The sequence below is a fragment of the Quercus lobata genome, chromosome 3 (genome assembly GCF_001633185.2).
Source record: "Quercus lobata isolate SW786 chromosome 3, ValleyOak3.0 Primary Assembly, whole genome shotgun sequence".
NCBI classification, from domain to species: Eukaryota; Viridiplantae; Streptophyta; class Magnoliopsida; order Fagales; family Fagaceae; genus Quercus; species Quercus lobata.
The window spans coordinates 48,402,589-48,413,889 of record NC_044906.1 but is presented as its reverse complement, the minus strand read 5'-3'; the positions used below and the strand labels follow the sequence as shown (position 1 = coordinate 48,413,889).

The 11,301-nt window shown below is 43.2% G+C and overlaps 2 protein-coding genes across 2 annotated transcripts; both read left to right on the top strand.

The window, feature by feature from the left end:
* Positions 1–239: 239 nt before the first annotated feature.
* On the top strand, positions 240–1,289 carry LOC115980983. The gene is made up of 3 exons (XM_031103172.1): positions 240–507; positions 649–977; positions 1,269–1,289. Exons 1-3 carry the CDS (start codon positions 240–242, stop codon positions 1,287–1,289), a joined length of 618 nt encoding a protein of 205 aa, XP_030959032.1.
* A 63-nt stretch (positions 1,290–1,352) lies between these two features.
* LOC115980982 lies at positions 1,353–3,083 on the top strand. Its single transcript, XM_031103171.1, has one exon. The coding sequence runs from the start codon at positions 1,353–1,355 to the stop codon at positions 3,081–3,083; it is 1,731 nt and encodes a 576-aa protein (XP_030959031.1).
* The last annotated feature ends 8,218 nt before the right edge of the window (positions 3,084–11,301 follow it).

The following is an 11,301-nucleotide window of genomic DNA, read 5'->3' as shown; positions in this document are numbered from 1 at the left end:
ATTAGACCACCAGCACTTGTTGCCAAAACAGAGTAATGTCAGTAGGCAGACTCCCGCCTGAAGCCGATGGCAGGGAACCTAAAAAGGCCAGAGCGAGTCCCACGCCCTTAATCGGATTCTCGGATGAGGACAAACTGGGAACCCTTTAGCCCCACGACGAGGCCCTAGTCGTCACACTCAGAATTGGGGGTTATGACGTGAAGAGGGTGCTAATTGACCAAGGCAGCGCCGTGGAAGTAATGTGTCCCGACTTGTATAAAGGATTGAACCTGAAGCCAGAGGACTTGTTGGCATACGACTCCTCTTTGGTTAGCTTTGAAGGAAAAACCGTCACCCCGAAAGGCATGATCAGGCTGCCTGTACAAACAGATTCAGACGTGGTGGAGGTGAACTTCATTGTGGTAGATGCATACTCCCCCTACACAGCTATCGTGGCCCGACCATGGCTTCATGCACTAGGGGCTGTGTCATCAACTTTACACCAAAAAGTGAAGTATCCATCAGGAGGTCAAGTGAAAGAAATAATAGGGAACCAAGCGATGGCCAGGCAATGCATGGTGTCCGCAATCTCACGACGACTAAATAGTGAACCTTCCACCTCAGCCGAGAACGGCTTATAGCAATTAACGACCCTAGTCCTAACTTCAGATGGTGGAGGACCAGCCGTGGAGGTGAGCTGTGAGGATCTGGAGAAAGTACTCATCGGGTCAGACCCCGAGAGGTTTTTTCAGGTCGGCTCAGAATTACCGCCCCAAGAGAAGTCAACACTAATTGATTTTCTTAGACAGAATGTGGACGTATTCGCCTGGGACACCTACGAGGCCCCTAGGGTTGACCCAGATTTCATCTGCCATCACCTTAACGTTAACCCAGCTGTAACACCGAAGAAACAGCCTCCTCGGCGACTGTCGAAAGAACATGCCGACGCTGTGAGAGAGGAGGTCACAAAGTTGAAGAAAGCAGGGGCTATCAAGGAGGTATTTTACCCCGAATGGTTAGCCAACACAGTCGTGGTAAAAAAGAAGAATGGGAAATGGTGGGTCTGCGTAGATTTCATGGACCTAAACAAGGTCTGCCCGAAGGATCCCTTCCCTATGCTGCGGATAGACCGATTGGTAGATTCGACCGTCGGGCACCCCCAAATGAGTTTTTTGGACGCCTTCCAGGGCTACCATCAGATACCCCTGACCGCTGAGGACCAAGAAAAAACAGCTTTTGTCACCCCCGTAAGAAATTATCATTATAAGGTGATGCCCTTTGGCTTAAAGAATGCCGGATCGACCTACTAAAGGATGATGACTAGGATATTTGAACAGCAGATGGGTAAGAGTATTGAAGTTTATATAGACGACATGGTGGTAAAATGCAAAGTACTGGCCAACCACATCAGAGACCTCGGCGACATCTTTCAAATTCTGAGAAAGTACAAGTTACGACTTAACGTGTCCAAGTTTTCATTTGGGGTGGGATCGGGGAAATTCTTAGGTTACATGGTGACCCACAGAGGCATCGAAGTTAACCCTGATCAAATTAGAGCTATCCATAGCCTGCAGCCCCCTCGGAATCCCAAAGAGGTCCAAAAGTTCACCGGCATGATCGCCGCTTTAAACCGTTTCATTTCTCGCTCAATGAACAGATGCAAACCTTTCTTCCTCCTATTAAACAAGTGGAAGGGCTTCGAGTGGACCGAGGAGTATGCTTTAGCTTTCCAACAGTTTAAGGAGTACCTCGCCCGACCACCAATTATGTCTAGTCCTGAGGCCGACGAGGTGCTATTCGCCTACGTTGCTGTGGCCTTTCATGCAGTAAGCTTAGTGCTGATCCTAGAAGATAATGGCATGCAACGGCCCGTCTATTATGTAAGCAAATCGCTGCATGAGGCAGAGATCCGCTACCTCCCCCTTGAAAAGGCCGTCTTGGCAATCGTACAAGCCACGCGAAAGCTCCCCCACTATTTCCAAGCACACACTGTGGTTGTACTAACTCAACTTCCGCTAAAGTCCATTCTCCGGAATGCCGACTACACGGGCAGAATTGCGAAATGGGGAACGATCCTGGGCACCTTTGACATTAGGTACATGCCTCGCACTGCTGTGAAGGGTCAGGTCCTCGCAGATTTAGGAGCCAAATTTGCGAAGCCCATACTAGAAGGAGGGGGAGGGTCATTAAGCCCAGACGGAAAACTGATAAGTGCAATCACTCAGCAAGAGCCCAGTTGGTGGAAAGCACACGTCGACGGCGCAGCCAACCAAAGGGGCTCAGGTGTGGGGCTCGTTCTAGTCTCCCCCGAAGGTATCACCATCGAAAAATCGTTAAGACTTGGTTTCTTGGCCACGAATAACGAGGCAGAATATGAGGCACTATTGGAAGGAATGTCAATGATCCAGAAACTGGGTGGAAAATCTGCGAACATATTTTCGGACTCGAGACTCGTCATCAGACAAGTAAATGGGGAGTTGGAGGCGAAGGATGAAAGAATGCAAGAGTACTTAGCCCAGGTTAAACGCCTACAGACCCATTTTTGTCACTTCCATCTGGCGCATGTGTCAAGAAGCGGGAACACCCATGCTGATTCTCTTGCAACGCTAGCCACCTCCTCGACTCAACCACTTCCCCGGGTTATTCTAGTAGAAGATCTCTACCGCCCAACGACGACAAGGGCCAACAAAATACGAGTCCACAACGTTAGGGCTGGGCCTAGTTGGATGGATCCTCTAGTGCTGTTCTTAAAGCACGACACCTTACCAAACGATAAGAGTGAGGCCGACAAGATTAGAAGGAAGGCCTCTCGATTCTGGTTGTTCGAGGACTCGAAACTGTACAGGCGCTCATTCTCAGGGCCATACTTGCTATGTGTGCAGCCAGAGGCCACTAAACTCATCCTGGAGGAATTACACGAAAGAATTTGTGGAAGTCATACGGGGGGTAGGTCCCTGTCCCATAGGGCTATAACGCAGGGTTACTGGTGGCCGAACATGCAGAAAGAGGTGCTGGAGTATGTGAAGAAGTGCGATCAGTGCCAAAGGTTCGCCCCGAATATACATCAGCCGGGCGGAAAACTTAACCCGCTGTCCAGCCCTTAGCCATTCGCACAGTGGGGCCTAGACATCCTAGGACCATTCCCCAAAGCAGCAGGAAACAAGAGATTTCTTCTCGTCGGCACGAATTATTTCACCAAATGGGTCGAAGCTGAAGCACTGGCAAACATTAGGGACGTTGATGCCAAGAAATTTATTTGGAAAAATATCGTCACCAGATTCGGGATCCCTCACACACTGATCTCGGACAATGGCCTCCAGTTCGATAGTAAAGCTTTCAGAAGGTACTGTAGTGAGCTGGGAATTACCAACAGATACTCCACACCGGCTTACCCGCAGGGTAATGGGTAGGCAGAGGCCGTCAACAAAACTATAGTGAATGGGCTGAAGAAGAGGTTAGACGATGCGAAAGGGAGGTGAGTTGAAGAGTTGGCCCACGTCTTGTGGACATACCGCACCACACCTCGCAGGTCCATAGGGGAAACCCCCTTTTCGATGACTTACGAGGCCGAGGCTGTCATTCCACTGGAGGTAAACTTCCCAACACAAAGGAAAGCGCAATGGTCTAGTTTGCCTACTATCAGCAAAAGCCCAAGCAAGGCTACGATGCCAAGGTGAAGCTAAGGCCCTTGGCGCCTGGGGATCTGGTACTGAGGAAGGTACTGGGCACTGCGAGAAACCCTACGTGGGGAAAACTCGGACCAAATTGGGAAGGCCCATATCGTATCACCTCCATAGCCGGCATAGGAGCCTACTTTTTGGAAGATTTGGATGAACATGTAGTGCCACGACCTTGGAATGTAAATAACCTGAAAAGGTACTGTTATTAATGAAAGACATAATTCTTGGCGCCACATTACTGTATAGCTATTTTCACTAAGTGTTAAACAAAATCCAAGTCCTGCCTGGCTCCTCGGACCACAGACTTGGGGGAAATTAACCTCGCAGCCATTTTCACTAAGTGTTAAACAGAACCCAAGTCCTGCCTGGTTCCTCGGACCACAGACTTGGGGGAAATTAACCTCGCAGCCATTTTCACTAAGTGTTAAACAAAACCCAAGTCCTGCTTGGCTCCTCGGGCCACAGACTTGGGGGAAATTAATCTTGAAGCCATTTTCACTAAGTGTTAAACAGAACCCAAATCCTGCTTGGCCCCTCGGACCACAGACTTGGGGGAAATTAACCTCAAATCAGTTTTGTCTAATTATTGACTATCATTTTCTACATATTCATTCATTCATGCTTGGTTTTCAACAGTTAATGGCAGAATAGACATCCATTCATGATGAAAGCAGAAAAGAAAGTAGAACAACAAGATTTAAAGGAAAACGACACATTTCATTGAAATCCAAAAGCGATCCTTTTACAAACAATAACAGAACAAAATATGAAGGGTAAAACAAAAAAGGGGGGGGGGAGCTACAAATAAAATCCTACATTACTTTCCTAAGTCTAAACCCTGAGTAGGCTCGGGTTGATCATCTGCTGCCTGGGGTCCCGGAACAGCCTCTTTAGCCTGTGCGACAACTTCCTGATTGAGAGATCGTCCTCAGCCGACTTGTCCTTCGCGGCCAGCTGTGCATCCTCAGCTTCAGGTATAGGGGAGTCCGAGGCTAAGGCCTTCGCTGAGAGAGGCTCCTCAGGGGCAACCGCGTCCGAAATCTCACGAATATCTTCCGGAAAAAAGATATTCTCCACTTTCCGGAGATCGGAGTCCGCTGGAACTGCTGCCTGATCCAAGGCTACACCCTAAGACATGGTGATGTAATCACTACATACGACGGCCACCTCCTCGGTCAGCCTAATCTTAGTGTCCCTGACTCCGTGATCATATGAGGTCGCCACTGCTTTCTCGGCCGCCTCCCTGGCCAAGCGGGCCTCCTCCTTGACCTTTGCAAGCTCAGCCTTGAGATCTGAGACCGCCCATTTTCCTCGGACTGGCAGAGCTGTTGGCGCAAATCTTTAGCCTGCTTGGTGGTGTTTTTAAGGCCGACCTCCGCGTTCGCGCGACTCTTTTATGCCTTCTTCACTTCACTGCTCAGGTGATCCTTTTCCTGCCTGAGGGCATCGGCAGTATTCTCGGCAGCAAGGCGGGACTGAACCTCACTGTGCAGGTCCTCGCGAGCCTTCTTGGCCCATTCCTCAGCAACAAAGATTTGTTGAGTGACCTACGCCAGAAAAGTAGAATCCTAATTAAAAGAGAATGACGAATAAATAGATACGTAATGAGAAGACTAGATAGGAGAAGTCTTCACTTACCATAGCCATGTCCCTCTTCAGCGACATGAAAAGGTCTAGTTGTCGAGTAACCCGGAAACCCTCCATATGCGCTCCCATAGAGTCGCATCCCAAAAATCGGGGCACCGTCCAACTCGAGGCGACCATGTCCGCTGTTCAATAGGCCTCGCCGGCTATCAGGACCTGGTCCTCTTCTCCTTAGGCTCTTTAGTCTCTTTGCCCTTTTTCGGGTGCTTGGCCCTTTCATGGCCAACCTCGCCCTCCTCCAATTCTTCCACATGCCTCTTTCGCCTCAAATTGGGCATAGGCTGTAATGAGAAGACTAGATAGGAGAAGTCTTCACTTACCATAGCCATGTCCCTCTTCAGCGACATGAAAAGGTCTAGTTGTCGAGTAACCCGGAACCCTCCATATCGCGAGGCAAAAGGAGGGGCTGTTGCAGGGCCTTAGCCACGCCTGCCCTCCTCCCATAGAGTCGCATCCCAAGAAATCGGGGCACCGTCCAACTCGAGCGGCGACCATGTCCGCTGTTCCCTCCGAATAGCCGCCTCGTCTCGGCTATCAACGGACCTGGTCCTCTTCTCCTTAGGCTCTTTAATCTCTTTGCCCTTTTTCGGGTGCTTGGCCCTTTCATGGCCAACCTCGCCCTCCTCCAATTCTTCCACATGCCTCTTTCGCCTCAAATTGGGCATAGGCTGTAGTGCTGCATCCGATGTGGGAGGAAGAGGAGGAGGAGCCTTAGAGATAGGCTGCTCTTTTGGGGTATCTTTGGAGGACTGCCCCTTATTTCTGTTGGAAAGGAGTCCCCTGAGACCAGACCTTGGTTTCAGATCCATTCCTTCTTCCTCGAGCTCTTGACTGGTATCAACTTGTGCAATTACCAAACCAAGATTGGGGGCTGCCGAGGTGCGGTCTAAGTCTGAATCGGAGTCCGAGAGCTCTACTGGCCTGGCCGACACCTCTCCCTCCTCGGCAAAGTGGAACTGGTCTATCTGATCTTCCAAGGATGAATGTGAGGAACCAGCTTCTTCTCCTGGGACAACTACTGCGGGAAGAGCGCGCCAAGCAGGCAACTGGACAGGGGGTAAATCTCTCGAAGTGAGAAATCCTAGTATGGAGACGTTGATGCGTGCTAATTGCAGACTACCAGCCCTGATGGCTTGACCAGCGTCCACCAGAGTACGTGAAAGGGGCTCGTAGTCCAAAATCAGAGGTGCAGCCTGCAGTTGCCCGTCCGCACTCACGTAAATTTCAGACCTTAGAAGGAAATTGAGTGCCGGGACGTTGACCAAACTTAGCCGAGGAGTCGTACGCTTCTTGTCTGCAAAGCCCAAAGAAAGGGTTACGTTAGTCCAAGGAGGCAAATAAGCAAAACCGAAACTAAAACAAAGAAAAGAGAGATCAAGACTAAGGTCCCCTCCAAGGGATCTAGTTCTATGGTGCCCCACCTGGTGTTCCTACCTTGACCAGACAGTGAATACCGTTGTGCCATGGTCCGGAGACGATCAAAAGGTCGTCCTTCAAGCCTTTGTTGGACTTGGGAAGGCAGGATATCAACCTCACCTCTTCGGACCTAGATTTTAGGTAATATGACTCGCTGAGGCTATGGCATTCATATAGATGAACCACGTCGTGCCATGAAAGGCCGAGGTTCATCTGATCGTTCAAGACGTCTATGCAACCCAGGATCCGGAACATATTCGCGACACATTGGTGAGGGGCCAACCTATGACCTCGCAAATAATCCCTAGTTATCCTCCCCATAGGGATGGTCATTCCTCCTTCCACAAAGGCTATCATTGGAATGGCAACCTGCCCCGTCCTTCTCTTGATTAAGATTTCCTCCAAGGAGCAATACTCTAGACCTACTTCCGGCGAAATACGGTACATAGCCCTGAAGCCTTCCATACCGGCCGGGGAATCTACCATTTTCTCAAGCTTACCCATCCCCCTAATCTTAGGTGACACGAAGACGATTTACTTAAGGAAAAACGCCGAGAAAGACAACGGAAAGGAAATGGGCACTTACAGGTGAGGAAGTCGTTGGGAATCTTCAAGGGAATGTTTGCGGAGGTTTGAACGCTTTGAAAGGAAAGGTGCTGGAGTGCTCTGAGTGCTCGAGTGCTTTTCCAAAAAATGGGAGTAAGTTCCTTTAAAAATCTTATATATCCAAAAGAAGCTGAACGGACTTACTCCCGCCCAGAGAAATAGAGAGAATATCAGCCGTTGATCTAGCGCCCCACCGTTGGATTGAAAGGATATGAAGCCGCTAAGCGCAATAATTAGCGCCTCGTGGGTCGCAAAATGCTTTTAGCAGTAATGAGGCACATGGGGAGCATGCCTCCGCATGGGTGAAGCAGGAATCCACAATAAATGACCCTGTGAGTGTCAAAATCCCGCTTTTTCTCCTCGGCTAAGAGGGAAAGAACCAGAATTTTGAGGGGCTATTGTAAGGGTGAAATTCCCAAGTCAAACAACGGGCCTTGGGCCTTATACAGAGTCCAACTACAACCAGGGGGAAAAAGGGTCGCCAAAACAACTGCCAGCCCAACCCTAATAAGTCTAAACTTATTTAAAAAAGACGTCCGAGGAGGAGTGTCTCCTCGGACGCGCCAAATATGAGCCCAACATGCACCCTATCCATAATGAGGAGTCATTCCAAACAAATATTGGTAGTAAGGATAAGCCTCACAAAGCAGGGAGAAGAACAAGAGCATAGGATGTCCAGGGAGAGGCCTCAACTGCCGCATTAAATGCAAGGAAACTACTTTTCTGGCCGTATTAATGTGGAGAGGACAGGCGAACAGTGTTACCTTGGCCACTACAACTCACAAAGAGGTAGGGAGGATGTCCGATGGGACAAGCACTCAAGTGAAGGTCCAGATAATCAACAAGTGTAGGGCTCTTATTACTTTAAGGAGTCTATATAAGAGAAGGGTATCCCCATGAAGAAAGGGGCATAAAAAAGTGAGAAGAGAGAGTGAAAGATTATATCCTTTAAATCAGAAACAGAGGTGCACTCATATGTCTCCTCGGACTGAGTATCCAGTAGAGATAAAGGAGGTGTTCGTATGTCCAAACCGTTGTCTGGCCTAGAATTAACTAACGTTCACTTCGCCAAGTCCTAGTTCTATAACCCACTTTCTACAAATTCATTGTCTAAGGTCCTTTGGGCCAGAACCACCTACTTTTGGGCCTGGGCCCCAAAAATTGACCTTACAACTTAAATCTAAACTCTTTTTTTTATATTAGGGGTATGGATTTAAATTTTTAAATTTTAGAAGGTAAAATCAAAACTACCAAAACTTTTTAAAATAGAAAAATGAACTTTAATCAAATTTACTTATGTAAAATTAGTTAAAGTCTCACTCATCTACCCTTTTTTTTTTCTTTTTTTTTTTTTGAGAAAGTCTCACTCATCTACCTAATTCCAATAAAAATTATAATTTTTTTTTTTAAAAAAAAAGGTAAGAAATTTTTATTGATGAATAAAATTAGTTTGAAATATAGTGTTAGTAAGATTAACACCTTGGAGAGCTTTTTTGAATAATTACTATAACCTATAAAAACACACTTTAACCCAAAATATCTAAACCCAATGGATATGTACTCAATTATGTTATACTAACCATTCATTCTTCTCATCATTATTCAATGTGAGACTTCACTCACATGTGTAACCCAACATACAGCATCCAAATCACTTGGTAGTTCTTTTACCCACACATCAAAATCTATAGAGTATTCTTTTAGATGGTATGAGAAAGTTGATTACCCTCTCTTTTTACATGATGAAAGCTTCTGTTTTGTAAATTTTTATAGATGGGATTGTAATTTAGTATAATTTATTTATTTATAATTTTAAAGTCTCACAAGAAAAACATAAAAGATGGAAATAGATTTTTTTTTTTTTTAAGAATAAAGTGTTAGATAAATGTTTTTTTAAATTGATGTAGACAATATAATATTGTAATCACATTAAAATTACATCATGTTGAGTTGAGTTGACATTTAACGGACACATCAGTATGGTTTATCAATAAAATAACTTAAATCTAAACAACTTTTTACAGTTAGGGTATAGATTTAAGTTTTAAAACTTTAGGAGATAAAATTAAAATTATCCAAACTTTTTAAGGAAGTATAGTGAACTTTAATCCAATTTACTTATACATGTAAAATTTTAAAGTCTCACTTATCTACCTAATTGCAATAAATCTTTATAATTTTTTTTTTTGAGAAAAATGTAAGAAACTTTTATTGATGAATAAAATCAGTTTGGAATACAATATGCAAATTACTTAGTAGTTCTTCTACCTATACATCACAATTTGCAGAAAAACTGCTCTTCTAAATGGTATGAGCAAGTTGATTGCCCTCATTGTTTACAGGATGAAATCTAGTATTTTGTAAATCTTATAGATGGTATTGTAATTTAGTCTAATTATTTATTTCCATTTCTATTAACTATATAAAAAGAGCCAAAAGGCTAAGGAATAGTGCTTTTGGTTTAGTCAAGTTTTGGACTCATGCTAATGCTACTAAAAAACACATTGTTTCATACTTATTCAGGGGCTTTGGTTTGGCCAATTTGGGGAGCTGACTTTATTTATTTATTTTAAGTATATTAGTTTTTTTAATATTATGTGCTTATATTGGTTTAGGATTTTATATATATATATATATATATATATATACACATACACAGATACAACAATTTGTCACAGTTGTTGAAGTGTTAGCTCCTTATCTATTGACTATATAAAAAGAGCCAAAAGGCTAAGAAATAGACTGAATTGTGCTTTTGGTTTAGTCAAGTTTTGGACTTATGCTAATGCTACTAAAAAGCACATTGTTTTATACTTATTCAGGGGCCTTGATTTAGTCAATTTTGTGAACTGGTTTTTTTTTTTTTTTTTAATATTTATAAGCTTATTTTGGTGTAAGAGTTTTATTTTATACGGATACAATAGATTGTCACAATTGTTGAAGTGTCATTTTTTTTTTTTCTATTACCAATAAAAAAAGAGCCAAGAGGCTAAATAATAGTGTTTTTGGTTTAGTCAAGTTTTAGACTCATGCTAATGCTACTAAAAACACAAATTTTCATACTTATTTAGGGGGCTTGGGTTTGGTCAATTTGGTGAGTTGGGTTTTTTGTTTCAAATAGGTCAGCTTATTTATTTATTTTTTAAGAAAAATATATTTATATGCTTATTTTAGTTTAGGAGTTTTTTATATGGATATAACAAATTATCACAATTGTTGAGGTGTCAATTTGTTTTTTATCTATTAACAATATAAAAAGAGTCAAGAGACTAAATAATAGTGTTTTTGATTTATTCAAGTTTTAGACTCATGCTAATGCTACTAAAAAACACATTTTTTAAAACTTATTCAGAGGCTTGGGTTTGGTTAATTTGGTGACTTGGCTCTTATTTTTTTTCAAGTACATCAATTTATTTTTGTTTGTTTTATAAATATTTATATGCTTATCTAGTTTAGGAGTTTTTTTTATACGGATACAACAAATTGTCACAATTGTTAAGGAGTTAGTTCTGTATCTATTTCTATCAACTAATAAAAAGAGCCAAGAGGCTAAGATAGTGTTTTTGGTTTAGTCAAGTTTCAGTGGAGAGTGGGTTTTTTTTTTTTTTTTAAGTATGTCAATTTTTTTTGTTTTATATTTTTTAAAATATATTTATATGCTTATTTTGGTTTAGGAGTTTATATATATATATATATATATATATATATAGGGATATAACGAATTGTCATAATTGTTGAGGTGTCTGCTCCTTATAAGTCAAAATAAAATAAAATAATAAAATATGAGACTAGATGAACCATGGCTAAAAATAAAGATATTGTTGGAAAATTTTATGACATATGAGTCACTTTCTTATAGATAAAAATAAAATAAAATAATAAAATATCAGACCATGATCCACCACAATTGAAAATAAAGGTATTTTATTATGAAAATATCATGACATTTAGTTGTTATCACAATATTTTCACAACT

Bases quoted from the DNA above. Each gene is read 5' to 3' on its own strand.
- LOC115980983 (XM_031103172.1), top strand. From the start codon at position 240: ATGTGTCCCGACTTGTATAAAGGATTGAACCTGAAGCCAGAGGACTTG. The intron at 508-648 runs GTCAAGTGAAAG...TCCTAACTTCAG, and splicing joins AGTGAAGTATCCATCAGGAG to ATGGTGGAGGACCAGCCGTG. The intron at 978-1,268 runs GTATTTTACCCC...TTTGGCTTAAAG, and splicing joins AAGCAGGGGCTATCAAGGAG to AATGCCGGATCGACCTACTA.
- LOC115980982 (XM_031103171.1), top strand. From the start codon at position 1,353: ATGGTGGTAAAATGCAAAGTACTGGCCAACCACATCAGAGACCTCGGC.